Below are 26,637 nucleotides of genomic sequence, written 5' to 3' on the forward strand. Positions count from 1 at the left end.
ATTATTCTAATGTAGTTATGGTCATATCTTGGCAAATATCAGATGTACACGAAATGTAGAATCTAAATTAAATATATCACAACATCATTCCATTTCCCATGTGCCTAGATTTAGTCGGTAAGCTGTCCTATCTAGATATCAATATTCGTCAATGCAGTAGTTGTGCCTTGTCTGTGCACGAAAATTATTATATAAATACTCCCAATATACAGAGTCATCTTTGTCTTTCGATATTTATCCTTCATCCTTCATAACACATACAAGTGCATGAAATATCCTTCTTTGATTATATTCTCACATCAAATCTTGTGTAACTAATGGAATTGGGAAGTATACTGCAGTTTCTTGATAACAAGACCATTTTGGTCACGGGAGCCACCGGTTATCTAGCAAAGAGTACGCATCTTCTCTCTACCTTTCTCTTTATGGAGATTTTATGTTGAATAATTACCATTTTTGTTTAATGGGTGCAGTTTTTGTGGAGAAAATATTGAGGGTCCAACCAAATGTGAAGAAATTTTATCTCCTTCTAAGAGCTGCAGATGCCAAGTCTGGTACTGAACGTCTCCGTGATGAGGTACTAAAAATGTCCCTGAAATGATAATCAAAGGAATAACATCGAGAATCATTGAATTTCTAACGATTATCCGGGTCCAATTCCACTGCATGAACAGGTCATTGGGAAGGACTTGTTTAGGGTTCTAAGGGAGAAACACGGTGCAGGCCTGCATTCCTTTATATCAGAAAAGGTAACTCCTGTCCCTGGTGACATCTCCCACGAAGACCTGGGAGTGAAAGACTCTTCTTTGAAGGATGAAATTTGGAGAGAAATTGACGTAATGCTTAATTTTGCTGCCACCACCAACTTTGATGAAAGGTAAATAAACAAAACTATGGTAATAATAATCTATGATCTCCTTCTTTATTAGAATGCTAACACAAACTAAGTCTTATGTTTTTTTCTGTATGGACGTGCGTGCTCCTGAAGATACGATGTTGCACTAGGCATCAATACACTGGGAGCCTTGCATGTTTTAAACTTTGCAAAGAAATGTGTTAAAATAAAGATGCTTGTCCATGTATCCACCGGTAAGTACAGTTTAATTTAATTAGACAGCTTCGTCGACTTCTCATTAACTAGTTTACGTTATGTTCAGCTTATGTGTGCGGCGAAGATGCTGGGCTTATACTCGAGCAACCATATCATATGGGGATGGCCAAAAAGGGGGACGAGAAAATTGATATCAACTTTGAAAAGAGAATGGTGCAAGAAAAATTAAATGAACTCAAATTAGAAGATGTTCCAGAGAAAGAAATTACTTCAGCTATGAAGGATTTCGGCATTGAGCGGTAGCTCTTTCTTCCTTCTTCTTTTCTTTTCATGTGGCGGGCTATGAAATCTAGATAGATATTCAGTAAGCATGCAAATTAATACTCAAATTGAGATTTTCTTTATGTAATTTCTGTCTCTTAATCTGATATTGCAGGGCAAGGCTTTTCGGATGGCCAAACACTTACGTATTTACCAAGGCAATGGGAGAAATGCTGTTAGTGAATTTCAAAGATAGTTTGCCATTAGTAATTATACGCCCCACCATGGTAGCTAGTACTTACAAAGATCCATTTCCTGGTTGGATTGAAGGTGTCAGGTGAATTTATTCACCGAATAAATAAAAAGATTTTCCAAATCTCTTATCTCAAATTAACCTCCATGTCTTGCCTCTTTAACAGAACTATTGACAGCGTAATTGTGGGCTACGGTAAAGGCAGAGTTACATGCTTTATCTCCGGACCACGATCAACTCTTGACGTGGTAATAAGATCACTCTCCCTTTCGACTGTCATAAAACTAACGTTTAGAATTATTAGAATTTTAGAACTAACGTTTTCTGGAAATGCAGATACCAGCTGACATGGTTGTCAATGCCATTATAGTTGCCATGGTAGCACGCGCCAAGCAGCATTCGGAGATCATTTATCATTTGGGTTCTTCGTTCAGAAATCCTGTAACTGTCTCCAATCTTCATGATTTTATTTTTCGCTATTTCAGTGAACATCCATGGATTAATAAGGAGGGGGGGTCAGTAAAAGTTGGCAAAGGAATTGTTTTGACCAGCATGCCCAAGTTCTACACGTACATGGCCATTCGTTTTCTCCTGCCGTTGAAGGTTTAATGTTGCTGGATCTTAATTAAACTTGATTTAGTTAATTTATCTATTTTCCTTATCACTTTTAAATGCTGTTTTCACTGATATATATTGTGGTTTTTTCCTTTTTAATTCACAGGCATTGCAATTGTTCAACACATTGTTGTTTAAAAAATATCAAGACTTGTACACCGTTCTTGATCGAAGAGTAAAATTGGTGATGCGGTTGGCAGACCTTTATAAACCTTATGTGTTCTTCGAGGGCATGTACGTGGATTTTATTTTTAGTTCAATTAATAATTAATATTTTATATATAATTTAATTGACAAAGAAAATATTTTTTTATTTTTATACAGATTTGATGATCTAAATTCTGAAAGGTTGCGGATAATATCCAAGGAAACTTGTTATGAAACAGATATCTTCGACTTTGATCCTATGAATATTGATTGGGAAGATTACATGATGAATGTTCACATTCCTGGTCTTGTTAAATATGTGATGAAATAGTTATTTTAAGATTATATTTTTTTCTTTGAAAATTTGTAATGATTATGTTATTTTCAATTTTCCATGCAATGGATTAATTTATGATTGGCAATTCAATTATCTGTATGACAAAGACAAGTTAAGGAAATTTGATTTCAATATTTGTAATAATCTAATTTTGGATTCTCCAAAAAATATTTAAATGTTATTTTATTTTTATTTTTATTTGTAAAAATTCAAAAAAATAAGAAAAAAAATGAAAATTCAAAAATACATTTTTCTTGAGTCAACTGCCTTTTTCCATGAAAACCAAGCCCATCGAGTCTGAAAATAATTGTAAAGCCACAGAGATTCTGTGCTGAGAGAGTTATATTTATAAGTAATGTGCAGGTATAATTACAGTAGGAAACAACAAGTGAATAATGTAAATCTATCTAGGTATATTATCTCCTACAATTATGGATAGTGACGTGCTGTATCACATCCCTTACCATCCCCCCCGCAAGTTGAGTGTGGGATTAATATGAACACGAAGGTTGGAGTGAAATAATGTGAACAGTGGCTAAGAGAGACTTTTTGTAAAAATGTCAGCAATTTGCAAGTTGGATGGCATAAATTTAGGCTGAATGGTCCCTGATGCTGCTAGCTCACGAATGAAGTGATAGTCGAGAGCGATGTGTTTTGACCTTTTGTGTGAGACTAGATTAAGAGTACGGAACAATGAACTTTTGTTATCACGGAGGAGTAATGGCTGGTGTGATAAGGAAACATTGAGATCACGAAGAAGATGAGTTAGCCAGATAACTTCAGAAGCTGTGTGAGCCAAGGCACAATACTCAGATTCACAACTTGAACGAGAAACAGTGGATTGTTTTTTAGCACTTTATGATATGAGATTGTCACCTAGAAAGATTGCATAACTAAAGGTGGAGCGATGGGTGTCAAGGCAACCAGCCCAATCAGTGTAAGGGTAGGCAGTAAGATCAGTTGATGATGAAGAAGAGACCATAGTGAAAATGCCTTTAACATACCAAAGGATGCGTTTGAAGGCTTGAAAATAGGGCACTGTAGGGGATTGCATATGTTGACTTACATTTATAGCTTATGTTAGATCATGAAGGGTGATCGTTAAATATTGCAGAGCGCCCACCATGGAACTAAACAACATGGGATCATGGAAGGCATCACCATTGCTGGACTATTGTTGTGAGACAACCATGGGAGTTAGCATTGGCTTGCATTCCAAAAGCTGAGCATAGACAAGAATATTATAGGCATATTTTGCTTGACTCAATAAGAGGCCATTTGCAGAGGAGGAAAGCTCCAAGCCTAGGAAATAATTCAATGTGCCTAAGTCCTTTGTGGCAAACTCATGATGAAGTTGTTGAATGAAATGCTGGAGGAAAGGAATATTGTTGCCAATAACAATAATGTCATCAACATAAAGTAGGAGGTAAAGCATGATATTGGAGCGAGCATAGACAAAACGAAAGGGGTCTGCAGTGCTGCATGTGAAACCAAGTTGTAGCAGAAAAAAATTGAACCGATGAACCAAGCCCGAGGGACTTGCTTCAAGCCATATTGAGCCCATTTTAACTTACAGACATGATGAGGAAATCGTGGATCATTATAGCCAAGGGGTTGCTCCATATAGACAGCTTCATTTAACAGACCATTAAGGAAGGCATTTTTGACATCTAGCTGGTGGAGAGGCCAATGACAAGAGACTACAAGTGAGAGCACAAGGCGCACAGTATAGGCCTTAATGACAAGGCTGAAGGTGTCATGAAAATCCAAACCAGGAAGTTGGGAATAGCCTTTAGCATTAAGGCGTGCTTTGAGACGATCAACAGTGCCATCAGCTAAATATTTTACATGGAAAATCTACTTTGAACAACAATGTTTGTGTGAAGTGGAAGAGGAACCAAGTCCCATGTGTTATTAAAGGAAAGGGCATCCAGTTCTTCATTCATAGTAGCAACCCAAACCTGGGTGTTTAGAGGCGGATGAAAAACTTTATGGTTCTTGTTTAGCAAGCAAGGCGTGGACCAATGGTGAAGGCAACAAGGTGTAACATATGAGTGATGTTTGGGCTTAAAGACACCAGTCTTAGCTCTAGTGATCATCGGATGAAGATTATTAAAAGCTCCAAAAAGAAGTGCAAACTGGTCTGATGGCAAAGAAACAACAAAAGTGGCTTCTGTTACAGCAGGGGAAGCAATTGTTTCATCTAGAGAAACACCTGTTGTAGTAGGTTCAAAGGATAAATGCTGCACAAAATCATTGACAAGATCAGTGGTACGAGGAACACAAAATGATATAGAAGATGTAATAGGAAGTGATGGAGAAGTTTTCCGATTTGCAGTAGAAATAGCGGTGACAACAGGTTCATTAAAAGATGAACTAATTAGGGATATAGGATTACATGAAGAGGATGTATTAGTAAATGGAAAAATAATCTCATCAAATCGAGCATGATGAGTGATGTAAATACACAGTGTAGAAAGATCAAGACATCGAAACCCTCTATGAGACATGTTATAGCCAAGAAAAATACAAGCATTGCTATGTGGAGCAAATTTATGAGGTGTGTAATCTCGTAAGCAAGGAAACACACGACAACCAAAATGATGGAATTCAACATACACAAGTGGCTTACCAAATAAAATCTCATATAGAGAAAGGTTGTCAAGGATAGGTGAGGGCAACCGATTAATGGTAAAAAAAAGTAGCACTAAATGTGTCAACCTAATGTGATAAAGGAACCTGAGAATGGAATAACAAGGCTAGAACAGTTTTAGTGATATGGTAATATTTATGTTCAGCGCGATCATTTTGGGAAGGAGTGTATGAACAAGACATTTGGTGACGAATGTCGGAAGCATGGAGATGAGATTGGAATCGATTGTTTGTAAATTCAGCTCCCTTATTGCTTTGAAAGGTTTTGATTTTGCAGGAGAACTGAACCTCAACAAGAGTTTTAAATTGCTTAAAAATCATAAAAGCTTGAGATTTTAATGTCATGGGATAAAACCAAATGAATCACGAGTTGATCACAATGTTCTTTAAAGTAACGAGAGTACTCAATAACACTGCGAGACCCTCGTCTTAAATGTTGCAAGTCATCTTTAAGATGAATTTCATAAATTTTGGATCTATGACTAAAGGATGATTCAAGTGCAATCCATACTGCATGAGAAATGGAGAGACCAAGAACTTCATCCATGGCCTCCTCGGTTAGGGATGAAAGGAGTATAAGTAGATGTTGGTCTTCTGATTTCCAAATGGCATGTTTGGGGTTGGGAATACTGATTGAATTGAAAAGGATGGATTCTAGGGGCTCATGTAAAGTAACCAAGTAGATTTTGAGAGTTTAGAAATGGCAGAATCTGATTTTGCCAGAGAAGATAGTTGGTAGAATAAAGTTTGATGGTGATAATATAAAACATTGTTTGAATAAAAAAAAAAAAGAATTAAGAGCAGTTGAAGCCATTGGATCGGTGGATGTTAATCCTAAACTACTCTGATACCATGTAAGTAATTGTAAAGCCACAGAGATTCTGTGCTGAGAAAGTTATATTTATAAGTAATGTGGAGGTATAGTTATAGTAGGAAACAACAACTAAATAATGTAAATCTATCTGGCTATATTATCTCCTACAATTATGGAGAGTTACGTGCTATATCACATCCCTTATCAAGGTTAATACAAATCAAACAATGTTGGTTGGGGTAAAAAATAAGTTTCATGTCATTTTGGTTCAAAATTGAGTCCATCGGGTCAAAACTGAGCCCTTCAGGTCACTACGAGTCAAACCATGTCGACCAGGGTAAAAAATAAGTTTCAAGTCAATTTAGGTCAAAATCGAGTTTACCAGGTCAATACAAGTCAAACCATGTCAATCGGGTAAAAAATAAATTTCAGACCATTTTGAGTCAAAACCGAGTCCACCGGGTCAAACCATGTTGATTGTGGTCAAAATTGAGCTTTCAGGCCATTTCAAGTTGAAATTGTTATTTTCGGTAAAAACCCGGTTAACCGGGTTGATATGTTCAAAAAAATATTTTTTTAGTGTTTAGAATTTATTTTTTTTTATTATCAAAATTGATTTTTAAGGGTTGAACCAAGCTTTTTCTAATACTGATTTGATTTTTTAATTTTATCAATATAAATATTTATCATTATATATAATAACATAAAATCATTAAGGCAAAAGTTTTTATTATAGTTGGTGGTGTAGTTGGTGCGGTGAAAGTTTTACTTTAAAACAGATTTGTGTCTCCTGGTCATTAAATTCCCATGTCCCCTCATCATTGGCTATAAAAAGCCAGTAAAATTTTGCGAAGAGTGGAGGGGAAAAAGAGAAAAAAAAAAAAGATTATGATATTACTATTGATGTTTTTTTTTTCTTCGTGCGAGTAAGATATTGATTTAAAAAAAAAAACAATTTGAAAAATACTAAAAATATCCTAACCATTAGATCTAATAGTGTTTAGTTCTGAACCTTTTATTTAATAGGATCTAATAGGGCATACCACACTGGATTAAAACTCAAATCCATCTCAGCCCTTCAAACAATATGCTATTTCTTCTTGTCGTGCCACGTAACCTAGTGTACCAAGCTACTGGTACACCTCACCACACTACAACAAAGATCAGTCCATCAGGACCGTCCGATTAACTTTTATATCAAACCAACAGCAGCCAAAGGATCAGCTCATCAGTAATACAGCGGTACCTGAGCCTTAGGTGCACCGGTTTACTATGTTAATGTCCGCACTCTAGTTGATCTCACTGATTCTCTCTCTCCTTCAGCCAGCGATTCTCTCTCTCATCAGATCTCCCATCTCCAGCCACTTAAAGACTCTGGACCGCCACAGAAAGGTTCTTCACCTCCTCTTGAGAAAAACCCAGGCATTTATCATTGCCTTCAGCGTCGAATCTTGCTGGGAAAACGCCGCAACTTCTTTGGCCACCTGAAGCTTCAAACCGTCGATTATCTCTCATCAACTATCAACGGCCATCGAAACCACCATCATCAGAATCCTCTCCCCCAGAATCTACCCTTTTGGGCTAGAATCACATGAATAATTTCACCCCTCTAGCAGTGGCCGCGCTTGAGCTACACGTGCCACCAGGAGTATTTTTGTTATTTTTGAGAAGCACAAGGGAATTTTAGTCTTTTACCTATACAGTAGCACTTATGTAATTTTGGGGATTCCTAGTGATATTTTATTTATTTTGTATACAAATATCTGAAATAAATATTAAAAAAAATAACAACATGGTCCAACACCTATTTTATCCCGTCATCGTTTGTGGGTCCAAAACCTAATTCTCAAGTATGAATTTTGCTCATTTTTTAGCGATACCAACATGAATTTCTTCTTTAAAAATAAATATTATTTGTTGATATGTTTTTTTTTAATAAAAAAAAGGATTGATTTCAAACGTTTAAAAATAAAATATGGATTATGTCCATTATAGGGATCGATATTAACTATTTTTAAAAATAAATTGTAAATAAACTCAACATATTGTAGCATTTGACTTTTAAAAGGTGAGTTTTTATTTAATTATTTTATTTTAAGAATTAATCTTGTAAAAAGATGGATAATGAAATTTGGTTATGCTACGGTTTATTTTACAAAAATATCTCATTCTCTCCTCTTTCTTTTTCATTAGAGCTATCAATAATATTTCTTTTATCGTTCATTGTTTTTTTAAGAAAACTCTGAAATCATCATTTTCTTAATTTTGGAAGCCTAAAATTTTGAGACTTCCTGTCTGATTTCGCTTAAACAAACATGAAGAATCTATCTTCTTTTTGTAATTTCATAGGGTTGCTTAGTTTTTGGTTTTGAAATTTGAACAGGCTTTATCCACAGTGAGTTCACAAATCCGTGCATGCATCTCGCTTGGACAAGGCCTCCACGTATACCTCTTTCAATCACATCACAGTGGGCCGTATAAATAAAGATCAGTTAGTTATTCAAACACTGACTTTGAATTTTTTCATAGCTGTACCATCTCCGTCTCTTCACCCCATCGCATCACACCATCTAACACCTGCCCCATTAAATTAAAATGAATTTTTTTATTTCATTTAAATCTCTAATTTTTTTATTTTTTTTTTATCCACTTGAACCTTAGACGAGAATAACGAGTCCTCGACCTGTGAAGTGGTCCTTTCGTGAGTTTCCCTTGTTGTTCTTGAAAAGTAGGCAGATGACGGTACAGACAGAGAGGCGATGTGGTTGGGTTTTTATACTCTGTTTTCAACGTTGTTGGGATTGTTTTTTATTTAAAAATATATTAAAATAATATATTTTTTATTTTTAAAAAATAATTTTTAACATCAGCACATTAAAATAATTAAAAAATATTAATTTAAAGTAAAAAAAATAAAAAATATATTTTTTTTTTTCAAAAATATTTTTAAAATACAAAAATAAATAAAATCTTTATATTAACATCAGAGATTGTTGTGGATGGAACAGAGACAGAGAAGGGCAGAAGCGTGGCTGATGTAGGTGGTTAATGGTAGTAGTTGAGGGTATGTATTCTTGACGGAGACTTCCCGTAATATCCTCCTCGGTTCACTGCTCTCTTCTTGATGCTACGCTGTTCTGTTCAAGATTGAAGACCACTTGACACGTGTCATCCTTCCAGAAAGGAAGTCTTCTCAGCCGTCCACATAGGCCTGACCTTTTCTTGATTAATCTTGGCCATACGCCTACAGAGTACAGACCAACTCTTTGTCCTTGAAGGTGTTTATTTTCTGTTTCGTGCCTTGCCATTTTCCGTCCACTTGAGGGGCAAATGTCCTTTTCCATGGCAGCACCATTTACTCTCCAACTGCTAACCATTACCAGATTGATTGAGATTGAGATTTTATTGCTGGTGTTGTTTTTATTTTATTCTCTATGTTAAAAGTTATTGGATCTGACCAGTTCACACGTTAATCAATTCCAACAACTGTTGGTTTTATTGTTCATCAGAACATAATAGTATCGGGCCCTACTATCCAGATTAACCCATCAATGTTAGCTCTTATTATTCAGCAGGGCCTACTAGCATTGAGTATATCTAATTCATTAAAAAATCTTGGAGTATCGGGTTAATGAACTTAGATGACCAGATAAAAATCTGATAGAGATATTTTTAAAAATATATATGTTTTTTCTTCTATTTAGATACCTTTATTTTTTATATTTTTAAATTGATAGCTAACTCATTTTAAAGTTTATTGTATAAATACTAAAAAAATATTTTATTTTTTCAAAGTAAGATTTGAAACCCTTTAATATATATACTCTATGTTCACAAGAAAAAAAATATTTTTTTTCAATGTGAGATAATAAATTTTTTTGGTTTAAATTCTTCGATTTAAAAGAATAAGATAGTGTATTTTCAATATGAAATAAAAAAAAATATTTTGACATAATTTTTTAAGCTTAATTCTTTACAACATGTATAATTTATATTCACATGGATTGTTTCTTAATGTTTCTCAATACTATTGGGTCTAGCTAGGCTATCGGATATTTTCAATTTTATTTTCCAACCTTGTTAATTTTTATTTTTCTTTTGTTTTAATTTTTTTCACATATGGTGAAGAAAAAACAAACTAATAAGATTTTTTTATTATATAAAATTTATGTAATTAAAATTATGTTAAATTTTTTTTATTAAAACATATTTATTTGCACAAGATGTGAGTCGCTAGCGGTGGCCCTATTGTGAAGGAAGGTTAAGCGATGATCATTTTGACATCAGTATATTAAAACAATCTACAAACACATTAAAAATTATTTTGAAGTAAGGAGAAAAATAAAAATAAATTTAAATTTAAAAAAAAACTTTTGAAAGTAAAATAAAAAACATGGTATAAATCCTTGAGTGCATTTAGTTTTACACTTTAAAATTGTTTTTAAAAATTTTTATATTTTTTTATTTATTATAAATTATTTTTTTTCGGTGTTTTTATAATATTTTGATATGATGATATCAAAATTAAAATTTTAAAAATAAAAAAAAATTATTTCAATATATTCTAAATCAAAAAAATATTTTAAAATATAATTACTATCATAATAACAAACAATCTCAATATGTGTGTGTGTATATAACTATATATATATATATATATATATATATAATTGAGTTGTGGCCACGTGGGTGCTTCCTAGATATATACCGCGAATCAATTCTGTGGTTTATAGGATCACCATCACATTCAACACAAATCCCCATTGATTATGCCACTTTTTTTTAATTAGCGGAGAAAATAACATTATTATCAATTACATCAAAAGTTCCCTTTCTCCTTCTCAAGTAGAAGCCAACGCAGTCTGGCACTCCAATTATCATTTTATATACACATTATGCCAAGTTTTAAAACCAATATCCACCAATAGACAATTACTATCCACACAGAGTCACAAGCACTCCCAAAATTCTCATGTCTGGCTTATAAATCTTCACTAGTTTTCGGTGGAATTAATTCCTTCTATTTATGAGGCATGCAAAAAAAAATTCCTTCATGTGCTTGGGTATGGCCCTATTAAAGTGTCCTGCTCTCAGTGCCGTGAAGTGAGTACTACTGTTGACCTAAAATGTAGTTTTCACATCATGGGCAAGTAAAAAACAGATGAGCCAATTGATTTTGCAAGACACCTGAAAAAAAAAAGGTGTTCAAAATCCAGAATGGATGACTTTTTCCCAGTTTTCTGAACCCAGCCTTGCATTTTTCTAACCACATATGCAAAAAGTCGGTTAATTTATCACAACAGCATTAAAATTATTTTATAGTGTTCACGTACTTTTGCTCACATCTAAATTAAATATAGTACAACCTCGTTCCGTTTCCCATGTGCCTAGATTTAGTCGGTAAGCAGTCCTATCTAGATATCAATATTTGTCAATACAGTAGTTGTGCCTCCTGTCTGTGCACGAAAATTATTATATAAATACTCGAAGTATATAGAGTCATCTTTGTCTTTCGAAATTTATCCTTCACCCTTCAAAACACATACAAGTGCATGAGATATCCTTCTTTGATTATATTTTCACATCAAATCTTGTGTAACTAATGGAATTGGGAAGTATACTGCAGTTTCTTGAGAACAAGACCATTTTGGTCACAGGAGCCACCGGTTATCTAGCAAAGAGTACGCATCTTCTCTCTACCTTTCTCTTTATGGAGATTTTATGTTGAATAATTACCATTTTTGTTTAATGGGTGCAGTTTTTGTGGAGAAAATATTGAGGGTCCAACCAAATGTGAAGAAATTTTATCTCCTTCTAAGAGCTGCAGATGCCAAGTCTGGTACTGAACGTCTCCGTGATGAGGTACTAAAAATGTCCCTGAAATGATAATCAAAGGAATAACATCGAGAATCATTGAATTTCTAACGATTATCCGGGTCCAATTCCACTGCATGAACAGGTCATTGGGAAGGACTTGTTTAGGGTTCTAAGGGAGAAACACGGTGCAGGCCTGCATTCCTTTATATCAGAAAAGGTAACTCCTGTCCCTGGTGACATCTCCCACGAAGACCTGGGAGTGAAAGACTCTTCTTTGAAGGATGAAATGTGGAGAGAAATTGACGTAATGCTTAATTTTGCTGCCACCACCAACTTTGATGAAAGGTAAATAAACAAAACTATGGTAATAATAATCTATGATCTCCTTCTTTATTAGAATGCTAACACAAACTAAGTCTTATGTTTTTTTCTGTATGGACGTGCGTGCTCCTGAAGATACGATGTTGCACTAGGCATCAATACACTGGGAGCCTTGCATGTTTTAAACTTTGCAAAGAAATGTGTTAAAATAAAGATGCTTGTCCATGTATCCACCGGTAAGTACAGTTTAATTTAATTAGACAGCTTCGTCGACTTCTCATTAACTAGTTTACGTCATGTTCAGCTTATGTGTGCGGCGAAGATGCTGGGCTTATACTCGAGCAACCATATCATATGGGGATGGCCAAAAAGGGGGACGAGAAAATTGATATCAACTTTGAAAAGAGAATGGTGCAAGAAAAATTAAATGAACTCAAATTAGAAAATGTTCCAGAGAAACAAATTACTTCAGCTATGAAGGATTTCGGCATTGAGCGGTAGTTCTTTCTTCCTTCTTCTTTTCTTTTCATGTGGCGGGCTATGAAATCTAGATAGATATTCAGTAAGCATGCAAATTAATGAACTCAAATTGAGATTTTCTTTATGTAATTTCTGTCTCTTAATCTGATATTGCAGGGCAAGGCTTTTCGGATGGCCAAACACTTACGTATTTACCAAGGCAATGGGAGAAATGCTGCTAGTGAATTTCAAAGATAGTTTGCCATTAGTAATTATACGCCCCACCATGGTAGCGAGTACTTACAAAGAGCCATTTCCTGGTTGGATTGAAGGTGTCAGGTGAATTTATTCATTAACGAGTATGTGTGTGTGTGTGTTTGTTTAGATTTTCCAAATCTCTTATCTCAAATTAAGCTCCATGTCTTGCCTCTTTAACAGAACTATTGACAGCTTAATTGTGGGCTACGGTAAAGGCAGAGTTACATGCTTTATCTCCGGACCACGATCAACTCTTGACGTGGTAATAAGATCACTCTCCCTTTCGACTGTCATAAAAAATAAAAAATGATTAGAATTGAGAATTATTAGAATTTTAGAACTAACGTTTTCTGGAAATGCAGATACCAGCTGACATGGTTGTCAATGCCATTATAGTTGCCATGGTAGCACGCGCCAAGCAGCATTCGGAGATCATTTATCATTTGGGTTCTTCGTTCAGAAATCCTGTAAATTTCTCGAATCTTCATGATTTTAGTTTTCGCTATTTCAGTGAACATCCATGGATTAATAAGGAGGGGGAGTCGGTAAAAGTTGGCAAAGGAATTGTTTTGACCAGCATGCCCAAGTTCTACACGTACATGGCCATTCGTTTTCTCCTGCCGTTGAAGGTTTAATGTTGCTTGATCTTAATTAAACTTGATTCAGTTAATTTATCTATTTTTCTTGTCATTTTTAAATGCTGTTTTCACTGATATATATATTGTTTTTTTTTTTTTTCCTTTTTAATTCACAGGCATTGCAATTGTTCAACACATTGTTGTTTAAAAAATATCAAGACTTGTACACCGTTCTTGATCGAAGAGTAAAATTGGTGATGCGGTTGGTAGACCTTTATAAACCTTATGTGTTCTTCGAGGGCATGTACGTGCATTTCATTTTTAGTTCAATTAATAATTAATATTTTTTTATATAATTTAATTGATAAAAACAATTTATTTTTTATTTTTTTACAGATTTGATGATCTAAATTCTGAAAAGTTGCGGATAATATCCAAAGAAACCTGTCATGAAACAGATATCTTTGACTTTGATCCTATGAACATTGATTGGGACGATTACATGATGAATGTTCACATTCCTGGTCTTGTTAAATATGAGATGTAATAATTATTTATTTTTTTGAAAATTTGTAATTGTTATGTTATTTTTAATTTTTCATGCAATGGATTTATGATTGGCAATTCACATTATCTGTATGACAAAGACAAATTAAGGAAACTTGATTTCAATGTTTATGTTAATTTGTGTTGAAATGTGTGGAGCCAACTAGGTCATGCATGCCACTTGGATATAGTGGCTAAAGTAATTTTGAAGTGGTATTTTATGGATTTGTTGTCCCTTATTAAATTATTATTTAGATTACACTTTTATGATATATTGTTGTCTTAATTTGTTTTTTTTTATGTATTTCATGATTTATTATATTTTTAATATTTTTAACTAACAGGATTCTTTTTTTTTAAGAGAGAACATCTTAGCATTGTTAAGAAAATTACTGCATCTTTTGGATGTCTATAAGCAAATTATAGAATGATTAAAAATATTTTTATTTATTTATTCTGTTTTTAATCTTTTTTAAAAAGATTCAATTGAAATATTTATTAAAAAAATATATATTCTATTGAAACATGTGTGATGGAAAGATAATCAGGACCATAAAAAGGTTAGTTTCTATGAGAAAAATTCATCCAACAATATATATTTTGTATTTAATAATAAAAAATCATCGAAGAACATATATTTTCCAAAAGGTAATGCAATAATCACCTCAATTAACTTATTAGTTTTTTTAATAATAAAAAATCATTGAAGAACTTATTAATATTTTTTAAAACTAAAATATTCTTATAAAACTGCTACTAAACTCTGTTTCTACACTCTGAAACTTCTTCTTCTCTTTTTCATAGCTGTACCATCTCCGTCTCTTCACCCCATCGCATCACACCATCTAACACCTGCCCCATTAAATTAAAATGAATTTTTTTATTTTTTTTATCCTCAATGTGAACTTAAACCTTTGACGAGAATAACGAATCCTCAACCTGTGAAGTGGTCCTTTCGTGAGTTTCCATAGTTGTTCTTTTTTTAAAAAAAAATTTATATGGATGTTCGGATCAACTTGCGCACACCATGACTAATCCCACAGCTTACTAAACATCCTGCAAATCCAGTGAGCATGTAAGATACTGCGGGGTGACAAGCATACACAATAAAATTTAAACCCATGATGTAGAAAAAGAAAACATATTCCTTCAACAGCCAGGCAAGACCTAAACGTGAGTTTCCCTAGTTGTTCTTGAAAAAGAAGGCTGAAGATGGTAAAGACAGAGAGGGAGATGTGGTTGGGTTTTTATAGCGTGTTTGAAAGTTTGGGTGTAATTGGTTTTTAAAATATTTTTTATTTATAAATATATTAAAATAATGTTTTTTTTTTTCTCCAGACAGGAAGTCTTCTCAGCCGTCCACATAGGCCTGACCTTTTCTTGATTAATCTTGGCCATACGCCTACAGAGTACAGACCAACTCTTTGTCCTTGAAGGTGTTTATTTTCTGTTTCGTGCCTTGCCATTTTCCGTCCTCTTGAGGGGCAAATGTCCTTTTCCATGGCAGCACCATTTACTCTCCAACTGCTATACCATTACCAGATTGATTGAGATTGAGATTTTATTGCTGGTGTTGTTTTTATTTTATTCTCTATGTTAAAAGTTATTGGATCTGACCAGTTCACACGTTAATCAATTCCAACAACTGTTGGTTTTATTGTTCATCAGAACATAATAGTATCGGGCCCTACTATCCAGATTAACCCATCAATGTTAGCTCTTATTATTCAGCAGGGCCTACTAGCATTGAGTATATCTAATTCATTAAAAAATCTTTTGTTGTCTTCTTTATTTTCTATGTTAAAAGTTGTTGGATGTGGCTGTCAAGCCAGATCCAAATCAATTCTAACAGAACTTCTCATGCTTAGCAGGATTTAATAATATTAGGCTCTACAGCCTCTACTACCCCGATTAACCCAGCAACATTAGGTCTTGTTATCTCAATAGCGTTGGACATGTTTGTTTCATTTAAATTTTCAAAGTAAACTGGTTAACCTTTCGAGTTAACTTAGAACTCGAGTGACCAGGTAAAAACCTGATAGATATATTTAAAAAAAAAAAATTATATTTTTTCTTCTTGACTCCTATTTTTTTATATTTTAAATTGATTACAAGCTCATTTCAAAGTTCACTATATAAATACTATAAAAATGTTTTATTTTTTCAAAGTAGAATTTAAAACCCTTTAAAATATATATATATATATATATATATGTTCAAAAGAAAAAAATTATGTTTTTTTAGTATGAGATAATAAATTTTTTTTATTTAAATTCTTCAACTTAAAAAAATATTAAGATAATATCTTTTCAATATAAAATAAAAAAAATATTTTGAAATAATTTTTAAAAATTAATTTTTTCAATGTTTTTAATATGGATTGTTTTTTTAATATTTTTTAATGTTATTGAATCTAGTTAGGTTAGTAGATATTTTCATTCACCATTTTAATGTCAAACCTTCTCACTCAACTGTTTTAAAGTCTGGATGTAAATATTATTAATTTGGGAGCCAAACGTTTGGCATTGTTACGTACGATATTGCTAACTTCTTAGGATCAAGAACCTGATGTGATCTATAAGCTCACCATATAGCTAGATTCTTATACACACACACTCAAAACTATCTATAGAATTTCATTATATATAGGTATATAACTACAAAATAAAAATAAAAATATTATCATAAATATTAAATTAAATAACATAAAAGTGAAATAAATATTATATATCAACTGATAATAGTAATAAATAAATAATTAGTAAGATATATAATTTGAGATTAAGGCGGATATTGTCGATAATAAGCGGCCTTAAAGAGAAACAAGCTGGAAGCAACTAACTTGCACTCTTTCTTCCCATGCATCAAGGATTTTTGAGGTATAATCTGAAAATTACGGTTTAGTATATGATTTCCCCTCTGTTGACTACAGTTGTGGTCCTGGTAAATGGAGACCCTTTTTCTTTTTTTAATAGGAATTATGTTCTGTAATGTGGTGTGCAAGGCTAGTGTCCACAAGTAGTAAACATTATGTGTCGCGTGGGGAGTGGCCAATGAGGACCGGGAAGTCGGAATCTCATGGAAAATGGAAGTGCTGAGTCAGCATAACAATTGAGCAACTCTTCTAAATTTCACGTGAAATCGTGATATTGGTATTCGTTTACTGTATTTTACAAATTTGCTTAATTTTATATGAGTTTGACTAAATTTGTTGATTTTATCTGTTTTTAAATTTTAATCTTGATTTTACATATTTTATATTTTACGAGCAACTATAGTTTCGGCCGGCCCTCCTTTACCTTGAGTAATTTTAAGGCCAAGTACTTTTCTTTGAAGTGGTTTTTTTTTAAAAATAAAATTTTAAAAAGTAAAATAATTTTTTTTATATTTGTTAGTACCATGAAAAATAAATTAAAAACACTTTCTGGTTATGTCATATAAAAATAAGTCGAAAATAACTTATTAATATTTTATTTTATTTTCAAGTTTATTAAAATAATGAGAAACAAATCTTACAAATTAAAACTTTGAATGAGAATAAAATTAAAAAAAATATAACTTCATAAATTATCTCAAATAAAATAAATAACAATAATTAAAAAATAATAAGAGAAAAACAAATAACAATTATAAAAATAATAACCAAAGTCAATATAAAAATCAAATTAAATTAAATTCTAAAGGATAAAATTAAAAAAAATCAAAATAAAATATATAACAATTAAAAGTTTGAGGTTCAAATTTGATATAATAAGTAAATAATATGAAATTTTTAATTTTTTTTATAACTTCTAAAAAGTATTTTTTCATCTAAAATAAAAAGAAAAACACTTTCATGAAAACAAAAACAAATTTTTTTTAACTAAAAAGTGTTTTCAAATGACTATTTTTTTTAATGACAAACAAAAATAAAAAAGATTGAAAAGTTATTTACAAAAATCACTTTTCGAAACAAAGAAACAAAATACCTTATATTTTGACTCTAAAATTAGTAAATCTTAACTTTTCCCCCTTTTTAATTTGACCACTAAACCTCCGCCCCTGGGCACATGTTCTATATAAATCATAAGAAAATATACTTTTACTTAACAAACGCATAGTAAACTATCTTCTCTGATCTAATGGAGTTGGGAAGTGGAGTCCAGTTTCTTGAGGAGAAGACCATGTTGGTCACTGGTGCAACGGGGTATCTAGCAAAGAGATTGCATGCATCTTCTCTCTTCTTTTCTCTTCATTGAGATTTTATACATGTTAAAGGCATGGTTAATGATTTTTTGTTTGATGCAGTTTTCGTTGAGAAAATATTGAGGGTCCAACCGAATCTGAAGAGATTTTATCTCCTTATAAGAGCTGCAGATGCCACCTCTGCTAGAGAACGTCTCCATGACGAGGTACTAAAATGATTATCAGATTAGGAATAACATGGAGAATCATTGAATTTCTAACGATTATCAGGGGCTAATTAATTCTACTGCATGAACAGGTCATTGGGAAGGATCACTTGTTTAGGGTTCTAAGGGAGAAACGTGGTGCAAGTCTGCATTCCTTTATATCAGAAAAGGCAACTCCCGTCCCTGGTGTCATCTCTGACGAAGACTTGGGCGAGAAAGACTCTTCTTTGAAGGATGAAATGTGGAGAGAAATTGATGTTGTGCTTAATTTTGCTGCCACCACGAACTTTGATGAAAGGTGATGACGGGCCGGCAAGCAATTGCACTCCTAATGTTTTCTACTCTAATAACTAATTGTTAATTCAAAACTAAATTTCTTTTATGGCTTGTGATATTATAAAGATACGATGTGGCACTAGACATAAATACAATGGGAGCTCTGCATGTCTTGGATTTTGCAAAGAAATGTGTTAATATTAAGATGCTCGTCCATGTATCCACTGGTAATTAAGCACAAATTTGGATACCTCTCTTTAACTTGTCGACTGCTTCTATTTTTGTTGATTTCCATTCATTCATGATGACCAATTGGCCTCCTTTTCCTGTTACTTTCGTCTTTTATGGCTGTAAATGTTATGTGAAATTATGAATATCCTTATGGCATGATCACAGGCACAATTGGATGATCCTATAACTTTTTGAATTTGTTTGCCTTTGAAAATTAATCATATGTGAAGCTATTACTCTCTCTCTCTCTTTTAAAAATGTATATTGCAATTTTTATTTTGTTAATTGTAGCAATTAAATTGATTTGTATTAGCAGTCTTGTGCTTTTTCTCAGCTTATGTGTGTGGCGAAGATGCAGGAATAATATTGGAAGAGCCATTTCCCATGGGAAAAGCCAAGAAGGGAACCAATAAATCAGATATTGGTATTGAAAATAAATTGGTGAAAGAAAAATTATATCAACTCCAATTAGAAAGTTCTCCAGAATGTGATGTTAGTTCAGCGATGAAGGATTTTGGCTTTGAGCGGTAATGTATATATGCTTGTTTTTGTTGTACGTTGCTGTTGTTGTTATTTAGGAGGAATAAAAGAAATCTCTAATAATAAATGGTAAACTATACTTTAGCCACTATATATTTAGCGATCTTCACTGTGGCCCTTATGATTTAAATCCCTCTTGTTTTCAGAAATTCTCATTGTGGCCCCTGGTTGTTAACTACCTAAGAAAGTCCACCTTTTCATCTCATAGTTTTTTCCCCTTCTGGGGTGATAACACTACATAAAAGCTACTAAAACTGACAAATCCATTGAATCCCATTAGCTAATGACGTATAAAATCTTCTTAAGAACTATAGGATTAATATTAAAAAAAATTATTAATTAATTCAAGGATAAGTTTCATTAATTAATGGTAGTGTGGTTTATTGACTTTGATTATACTGTTGGGAGTGAGGGCTAACTAATAAGTTTGAATCTTGCCTTAAATAATATATTACTCAATTCCCTAAACAAATAAATATGTGGAACGAGGACCTAATTACTATAGACGATTCTAATTTATCTTATATATATAATCTAATTAACCTCTCTTGCCACACGTAAACAGGGCAAGACTTTATGGATGGCCAAACACTTGCGTTTTTACAAAGGCAATGGGAGAGATGCTTCTAATGCATTTCAAGGATGATTTACCATTAGCCATTATACGTCCCACCATCGTATCCAGCACCTACAAAGATCCATTTCCTGGCTGGATCGAAGGTCTAAGGTATTATTTATTACGTATAATTAAGAAACAATAATTTCATATATGCTCTTCATGTCACTAATGGGCAACGTGCATCAAATGGCAGAAATATTGATAGCTTAATTGCTGGCTATGGAAAAGGCAGCTTGAAATGCTTTATTTCCAATCCAAAATCAGATATTGATATATGTGGTGAGACGAGAATTGTTGAATGATTTCTCCTCCTGGACTGATTTCTTAATTGATCTTACTCTCCAGGAACCCAACTAAATGAATACGTTATTTTGCAGATACCAGCTGACATGGTTGTCAATGCTATTATCGTGGCCATGGTAGCACATGCAGGCCAGAAAACTTCAGGAATCATTTATAACGTGGGCTCTTCGTTGAGAATTAAACCCCGTAAAACTTACAAATCTTCATGATTTTAGCTTCCGTTACTTTAGGAAAAATCCATGGATTAACAGAAAAGGAGCAAGATTAAAAGTTAAAAAATTGGCCATTTTAACAAGTATGGATAGCTTCCAAGCATACGCGGCCATTCGTTTCCTGCTTCCTTTGAAGGTTAATTTATTGATTTGCTGTAATATAATTCCATTTTACTGTTCCAAACGATCTTAAACAAACTGATTATCGTACTGATGTTTTTTTTTTTTTTTTTTTTCTATCCTTCTTTTCCTCCCAGGCATTGCATTTGGTGAATATGGTGTTGTTCAGAAAACACAGAGATGCCTGTGCTGTTCTTGATCGAAAACTCAAATTGCTAAGGCGATTGACGGACCTTTTCAAGCCCTATGTGCTCTTCGAGGGCATGTACGTGATGTTCTATTCAGGCTGTTGTATTCCATCGTATTGTTTTGATAATTGCATTGACGAAAACAAATTATTGTCTGCAGATTTGATGACAAGAATTCAGAGAAGTTGCAAATAGCATCAAGAAAGACTTGTCCTGAAACAAATGTCTTCAACTTTGATCCTACGAGCATCGACTGGGAGGATTATATGATGAATGCTCACATCCCCGGTCTCGTTAAGTATGTGATGAAATAATTATAAGAATGATTATATATCGTGCTTTGGAAAATCCTTACCTATTTTTGATGATGCCGCGTTTCAGTCATTTGATGTAATGATGAATATTTATGCTTCTAATTAGGTTGTATGGAAAATGTGTGGACTCTCTAGTTTATGTATATTGTAGAGATTTTGTGACGCCGGCGTGTAGTCGAAGATAGAAAACTAGAATTTCTCAAATCTTAAGTTGCAATTCTAAATCATATAGAAAATCTATATTTTATAAGTTTTGAATAATTTCTAAAACAATTAAAATATAATCTCTAAAATTATAAATTCGACTTCAAGGGTTTCTTTTATTATTATTTTTTAATCCTTTTTTTCATGACACAGCTAGCTCACTGCTCGCGACTCAGACCTTTGATAAGATATGATAAACATGGAATTCAACCAATGCTTTGAAGGTAGAGTAGTTTGAAACGGTCGGGCTCGTCCTTGTATGTTTCTTGACTGGCCAATTCGATTGTCCACCTCTGCTCTTGCTCGGAAAATCCTCGCATTTCTTATTGGCTGGTTAAGCAGAATGGCATTGCATTTCCAATGTGACGGAGGATGCGTGCAAGATAATGCTCATAACCTAACACAGACGATATACAGCAGTAGTAAAGGGGAAAGACGGGCAATTGAGAGGAGATACACTTCTTGAAAAGATTTTGCAACTTAGTGTTAATCAGAAGAAAAATCATCATCTCTCACCAGGAGAAAGGAACCGAACCGATAGCGCTCTCCATTTATGGAATCAGCTGGTATCTGTAGAGTGTTCTTTTCCATGTGTTGTTAGTGTACAGTACAGCACTAGTTACAGCTTACAAGCCAAAGATTAACTTCACAGGGTGGATGGGCACTGGGAATTTCCAAATAGCATGGCAGGTGCAAAATTTCTATAAGCTTACAACGGGCCAATTTATTCTACTGATGGCGCTGGTCACGAGGAACATGTAGATACGAAGGAGATGGGGACCTCTCTTTCCTTTTGCACGTCAGTGCTGTGATTTTATTATCAGATTCTTGAAAAGAAGCTTGGCTCTGGAGTTTATTTTTGCAACTTGTTAGACTTTCTGGTCTGCCAAAGCTCAGTAACTTACTATTGCAGCAAATATCATTACTGTCTTTTGACCCTTCCATGCACGAATCTTCTTCAAGAGCATCACAAGCTCTTGGCCGGGAAACGCACAGCCAGCTTTGAGGAGAATCATTACCATTGCCTGCTACAGGCACATGCCATGATCCATTTTCTGATTCCTGAACCCAGAAAACTGGCATCTCAGCAACACTAAACTTGTAATTATAAAAACGGAAGAATAAGGAGGAAAACTTTAATTTAAAATTAAGCAAACTTGAAGACTAGCAGTCTGCAATTCTGCATCCGTATTGGCCATGTTAGAGACAATACCTGGATGACTACTGAAAACAGAGGTGGCATTTGAAGTTCCAGCTTCCCTTTGACAAAAGTATATCGAACCTGAAAACAGGAATGAAAAAAAGTTAGATCCATCCATAAAAATGTCACCAAACGCTACTAAAACCAAGGAGTGCTATGCAAGAAAAAAAATTCAGAACAAGGACACACTTAAAAACAACTATGGACAATGGACTCTCTTTTAGTTGCCGATTGATTTTTTGAAGGTGAAGCACTCCTCCACACACCCAAATGGTGTTTGAATGATGTTTCATAAAGTTATGAGTTAAAAAGAAATCAAAACTACTAGTTTATTCATCCACGGATAGAAATATATCTAAACATATAATCCACTTATAGATACAGACTGAACCTAGATGATCCTTATTCCCTAAACAGTAGGCATTGCCTTCTTCGCAAGCATATGACAATAAAAGTAAACCTCATAAAAGCCTACATAATCACATGTAAAGAGAAATGAAATGATTTATCTAATACAAGACTACTGGACTGACCAAATAATAGTTTGATTGGACCTTGTAACCAGTTGCAACTGATATTCCTGGGTGCATCAAGTCAGTTAGAGGTTCATTGTAGACAAATTACATTCAAACTTATTGTCCAAAATATTCCAAGGCTATTAACACAAATCTCAACGCCACAATGAATATTGATGAAAGAAAAAAAAATCCATCTTCATTTACAAAACACTAATTAACCAAATGACTAAAACAGACATTAATATTGATGAATGCTACAATTCTTAGTGATAAAAATGACAGTTAAAGTAATTTTAGAAAACAATAATTATGGGAAACACTATGTGTGTGAAACAAAAGCAAAACAATTACTCAACTCATCATATAGGTTTGAATATGGCCTAGTCCTAGGTTTCAAAAGGGATATTTAACAAGTCCAAAAAGATGTCTCCAACAAAACGTTCCACTACACTACTATAAATTTACAATGAACAAGTAGATGCCTGCATTTTCTAGAAATGGTCACTTCACCATACTTTCTTAAAAGGAATGGATGTTAATAACAACATCCAGGAAATGAGATTAACAGAGGGTATGCATTGGACAGGATTATGACAAGCACGTACTTGATGTCTTTCTTTCCACTTGATAAAGAAGTCACTTCCTAGTAGTTCGAAAATGTGATCTCGCATTTCATCGTTTGTCACTAGCAAGCATCTAAGTTTGACAGCAGCATATAGCCAATACCTGAAATATAAAATGACTCGTTAATAAAATACACAAACGAATAGAAAAGCTTTTTTAGGAAAATGGAGTACATTCATCCAATCATATCAGCACTGTGGAAAGATCATATTTGAAAATATTGCATCGATCAATTAGTGACTTGGATAAATAATAGTATGAAGTCCACAAAACAGGCGAAAGGAAATTTTACAACAAACAATCCTTCAATGATAGAGATAACCACACACACAGAAGAGCTAGTTCTGGAAGTCTATACCAATCATCATTGGAGCCTTGAGGCGTGGTATAAAGAACATCCTTTTCTATCCACTCTTGAATCAGCTCTCTAGTGGAAGGATTCTGTAGGAGTGCTCGAATACGCTTATTGTGCATAATAATAAGTGGCCATTTTTTCCCGCTCTGATTGTACAGGTCTTTTACAACAGCATCAAGCTGCTCTATTTCAATTTGTGAAAACATATAGCAAATGAGTTAGACAAATTAGCAGTTATCAAAGAAGCATACTTAATGGAAGAGAAAACAAATGTAGTACCAATTCAAATGCACAACTACAACCTGAGAAATGCTAAATCCGCCTTCTGCAAAATTCTGCTGATAAAGTCCAATATTTGCTCCATCTACTATTGCTTCATAGTCGGCATGTTCTTCTAGCCAATTCTATTGTATAATATATTGAAAGCAATGAGAGAGAATATCAATAAGTTTCAACAGATAAGAGCAACAACTTTTTTCCCAAAAAGAAGTGCTATTTAAATTTTGTATCTTTTCTAAATTATCGTGGAATTTGAAATTTTCTATGAAAACACAATAGCATTTGCACAATAGCTAGAAGAGATCACCAATCTAAATATACAAAAATCACAATTTTAAACCAAATTTGAACCGTGCATGAAGAAGCTCCTAATAAAACAGCATCATGATAAAGGACAGTAAGCATGTCAAAACAATGGCTAAGGTACTATACCAACATAACAAGGCATAACTATATCTACACATGAAGAAAACGCTCAACAACTATCACCATTCACGTGTATATGCCGAGAATGTTCCGGATAAAAGACTGGCAGTGACTCGGATCGAAAAAGGAAAAAGATTGACAACGACAACAATTACTCGATGAAAAAAACACCAACTCAACCATGTCACTCGCAGTGAGTTCACCAAGTTACTCACTCAATCTCTCTCTCTCTTTCTTTATTAATTTTTTTTTTTTTCCCTGTATTCGAAGTCCTCAATCTTCATTAATCATCAAATTCAAAACAAACCACATTAATACAAACAAGAAAAATCCAATGAAAATAGACAATCATCCACAATGAATCAGTAAATCAACAAAAACCAAGTACAGAAACAAACACTACCATCACTCACCTGAAACTCGCTAAAATTAGCCTTAACCTCCCTTTCCATAGCCAATCCAGCAACAGATGCAGCAAACCTCTCGGTTTCATCATCATCAATATCAACAGAAACCAGCTGCTCCCCGCAACAACAACACTTTCCACCAACATCCACACTCCCTCTCTTCAGCACCCACTTCCCTTTCCCAATCCATCCCAGCCCATGCCACCCTCCCCCATTCCTCGAAACCGCCTCTCTCATCAAATCCACATCCAATTCCACCCCACTACCCTCAAAAACCGCAAACCAATTCTCAATGACCTTCGCGGTCTCTCCTCCCACACACCTCACCATCTTCCTCAATTTCTGCAAATACCCATAAACCCTCTTCTCATTTCTACTCTCTACACTAACTTTCAACAATGCCGCAATCTCGCCCTCTTCTAAACCCACCCCCATACTCCCCATATGCTCCTCCACTTCATAAGCCTTATCAGCCTCCAACTTCTCACAGAAACAAAACAATGCAGGATCGTAAGTCCTCAACCTTGGCAATTCATTATAAGCCCCAACATTTTTAACCAAGTCAAAAGCATAATCACCATCTCCTTTAGCAGCAGCTAGTCTAGCAACAGCTGTGATTGAGGCTTCATTGGGTTTGATCCCATTAGACACCATGTGATCAAATATTCGAAACCCACATTGTAAAGCCAACTCTTTCTTCGATGGGTCAATGAGGGATACTGAACAGAGGTAAAGGAGAGTGTTGAAGCTGTGTTGATTGAGACGAGTGTCTTGGGATATTGCCGTGTCGTAGAGGGAAATAGCAGAGTGTAAGTCTTTGGATTTTGAATAAAAATTGAGGTTGTAGTTGAATTGCGATTCTGGGGTTTGGTTTTTTTTGGGTTTCTTTTTGTTGGATGAGGAAGCCATAGCCATGGATGGAATTCTCAGAGCAAAGACGAGGACTGTTATTCAACAACCCTAGACGTTGAAAAACCCTATAGACTATTTTGGAATGGGCCTGAGAAACCCCATAGAATATGGATCTGGTCTGGTCTAGAAAACCCTTATAGACTATGTTTAGTACAGATTTAAGGAAATAAAAGGTTTTGTGTTTTGAAGGTTTATAAATATTGGGCTAGGTTTTAATTAGACTGGATCTTGATCTCTCTTTTTTGGGCTCAATAGGCCTGGGCCCAATGAAAAAAATATTGACAAGTTGTTGGTAAGGACTTTTCAATTGATAATATATAGTATATACAAACAAGGCACAATTTCCAGTCCAGAGCCATCGACACTTTTACAAGGTGTAAATCAAATCAATACAGAGCATATCTATAA

At 34.0% G+C, this 26,637-nt stretch overlaps 3 protein-coding genes and 1 pseudogene across 4 annotated transcripts; 3 read left to right on the forward strand and 1 right to left on the reverse strand.

Annotated features, from left to right (window-relative positions):
• The first annotated feature begins 216 nt into the window (after positions 1-216).
• LOC118045481 (alcohol-forming fatty acyl-CoA reductase-like) lies at positions 217-2,765 on the forward strand. The gene is made up of 10 exons (XM_035054133.2): positions 217-396; positions 474-577; positions 675-877; positions 989-1,089; positions 1,158-1,350; positions 1,488-1,649; positions 1,732-1,813; positions 1,902-2,168; positions 2,287-2,414; positions 2,505-2,765. The coding sequence occupies exons 1-10, from the start codon at positions 318-320 to the stop codon at positions 2,656-2,658; spliced, it is 1,473 nt and encodes a 490-aa protein (XP_034910024.1). The 5' UTR covers positions 217-317; the 3' UTR covers positions 2,659-2,765.
• Positions 2,766-11,239: 8,474 nt separating this feature from the next.
• Positions 11,240-14,247, forward strand: LOC118045482 (alcohol-forming fatty acyl-CoA reductase-like). Its single transcript, XM_035054135.2, has 10 exons — positions 11,240-11,811; positions 11,889-11,992; positions 12,090-12,292; positions 12,404-12,504; positions 12,573-12,765; positions 12,905-13,066; positions 13,166-13,247; positions 13,348-13,614; positions 13,740-13,867; positions 13,960-14,247. The coding sequence occupies exons 1-10, from the start codon at positions 11,733-11,735 to the stop codon at positions 14,108-14,110; spliced, it is 1,470 nt and encodes a 489-aa protein (XP_034910026.1). The 5' UTR covers positions 11,240-11,732; the 3' UTR covers positions 14,111-14,247.
• Positions 14,248-18,230: 3,983 nt separating this feature from the next.
• LOC118045483 (alcohol-forming fatty acyl-CoA reductase-like) lies at positions 18,231-21,505 on the forward strand (annotated as a pseudogene).
• A 102-nt stretch (positions 21,506-21,607) lies between these two features.
• Positions 21,608-26,301, reverse strand: LOC118045484 (proteinaceous RNase P 2). 2 transcript variants are annotated; one of them, XR_004686990.2, is made up of 7 exons: positions 25,324-26,301; positions 24,508-24,609; positions 24,209-24,384; positions 23,832-23,952; positions 22,721-22,789; positions 22,024-22,569; positions 21,608-21,904 (listed from the first exon to the last, which is right to left on the reverse strand). XR_004686990.2 is itself a non-coding variant. In XM_035054136.2 (6 exons), exons 1-6 carry the CDS (start codon positions 26,230-26,232, stop codon positions 22,237-22,239), a joined length of 1,710 nt encoding a protein of 569 aa, XP_034910027.1. In that variant the 5' UTR covers positions 26,233-26,301; the 3' UTR covers positions 21,946-22,236. The 2 variants fall into 2 exon arrangements, 1 of the variants encoding a protein (XP_034910027.1); XM_035054136.2 differs by lacking the exon at positions 21,608-21,904 and having other exon boundaries at positions 21,946-22,569.
• Positions 26,302-26,637: the final 336 nt, after the last annotated feature.

This window comes from Populus alba, chromosome 9 (assembly GCF_005239225.2).
Source record: "Populus alba chromosome 9, ASM523922v2, whole genome shotgun sequence".
Taxonomy (NCBI): Eukaryota; Viridiplantae; Streptophyta; class Magnoliopsida; order Malpighiales; family Salicaceae; genus Populus; species Populus alba.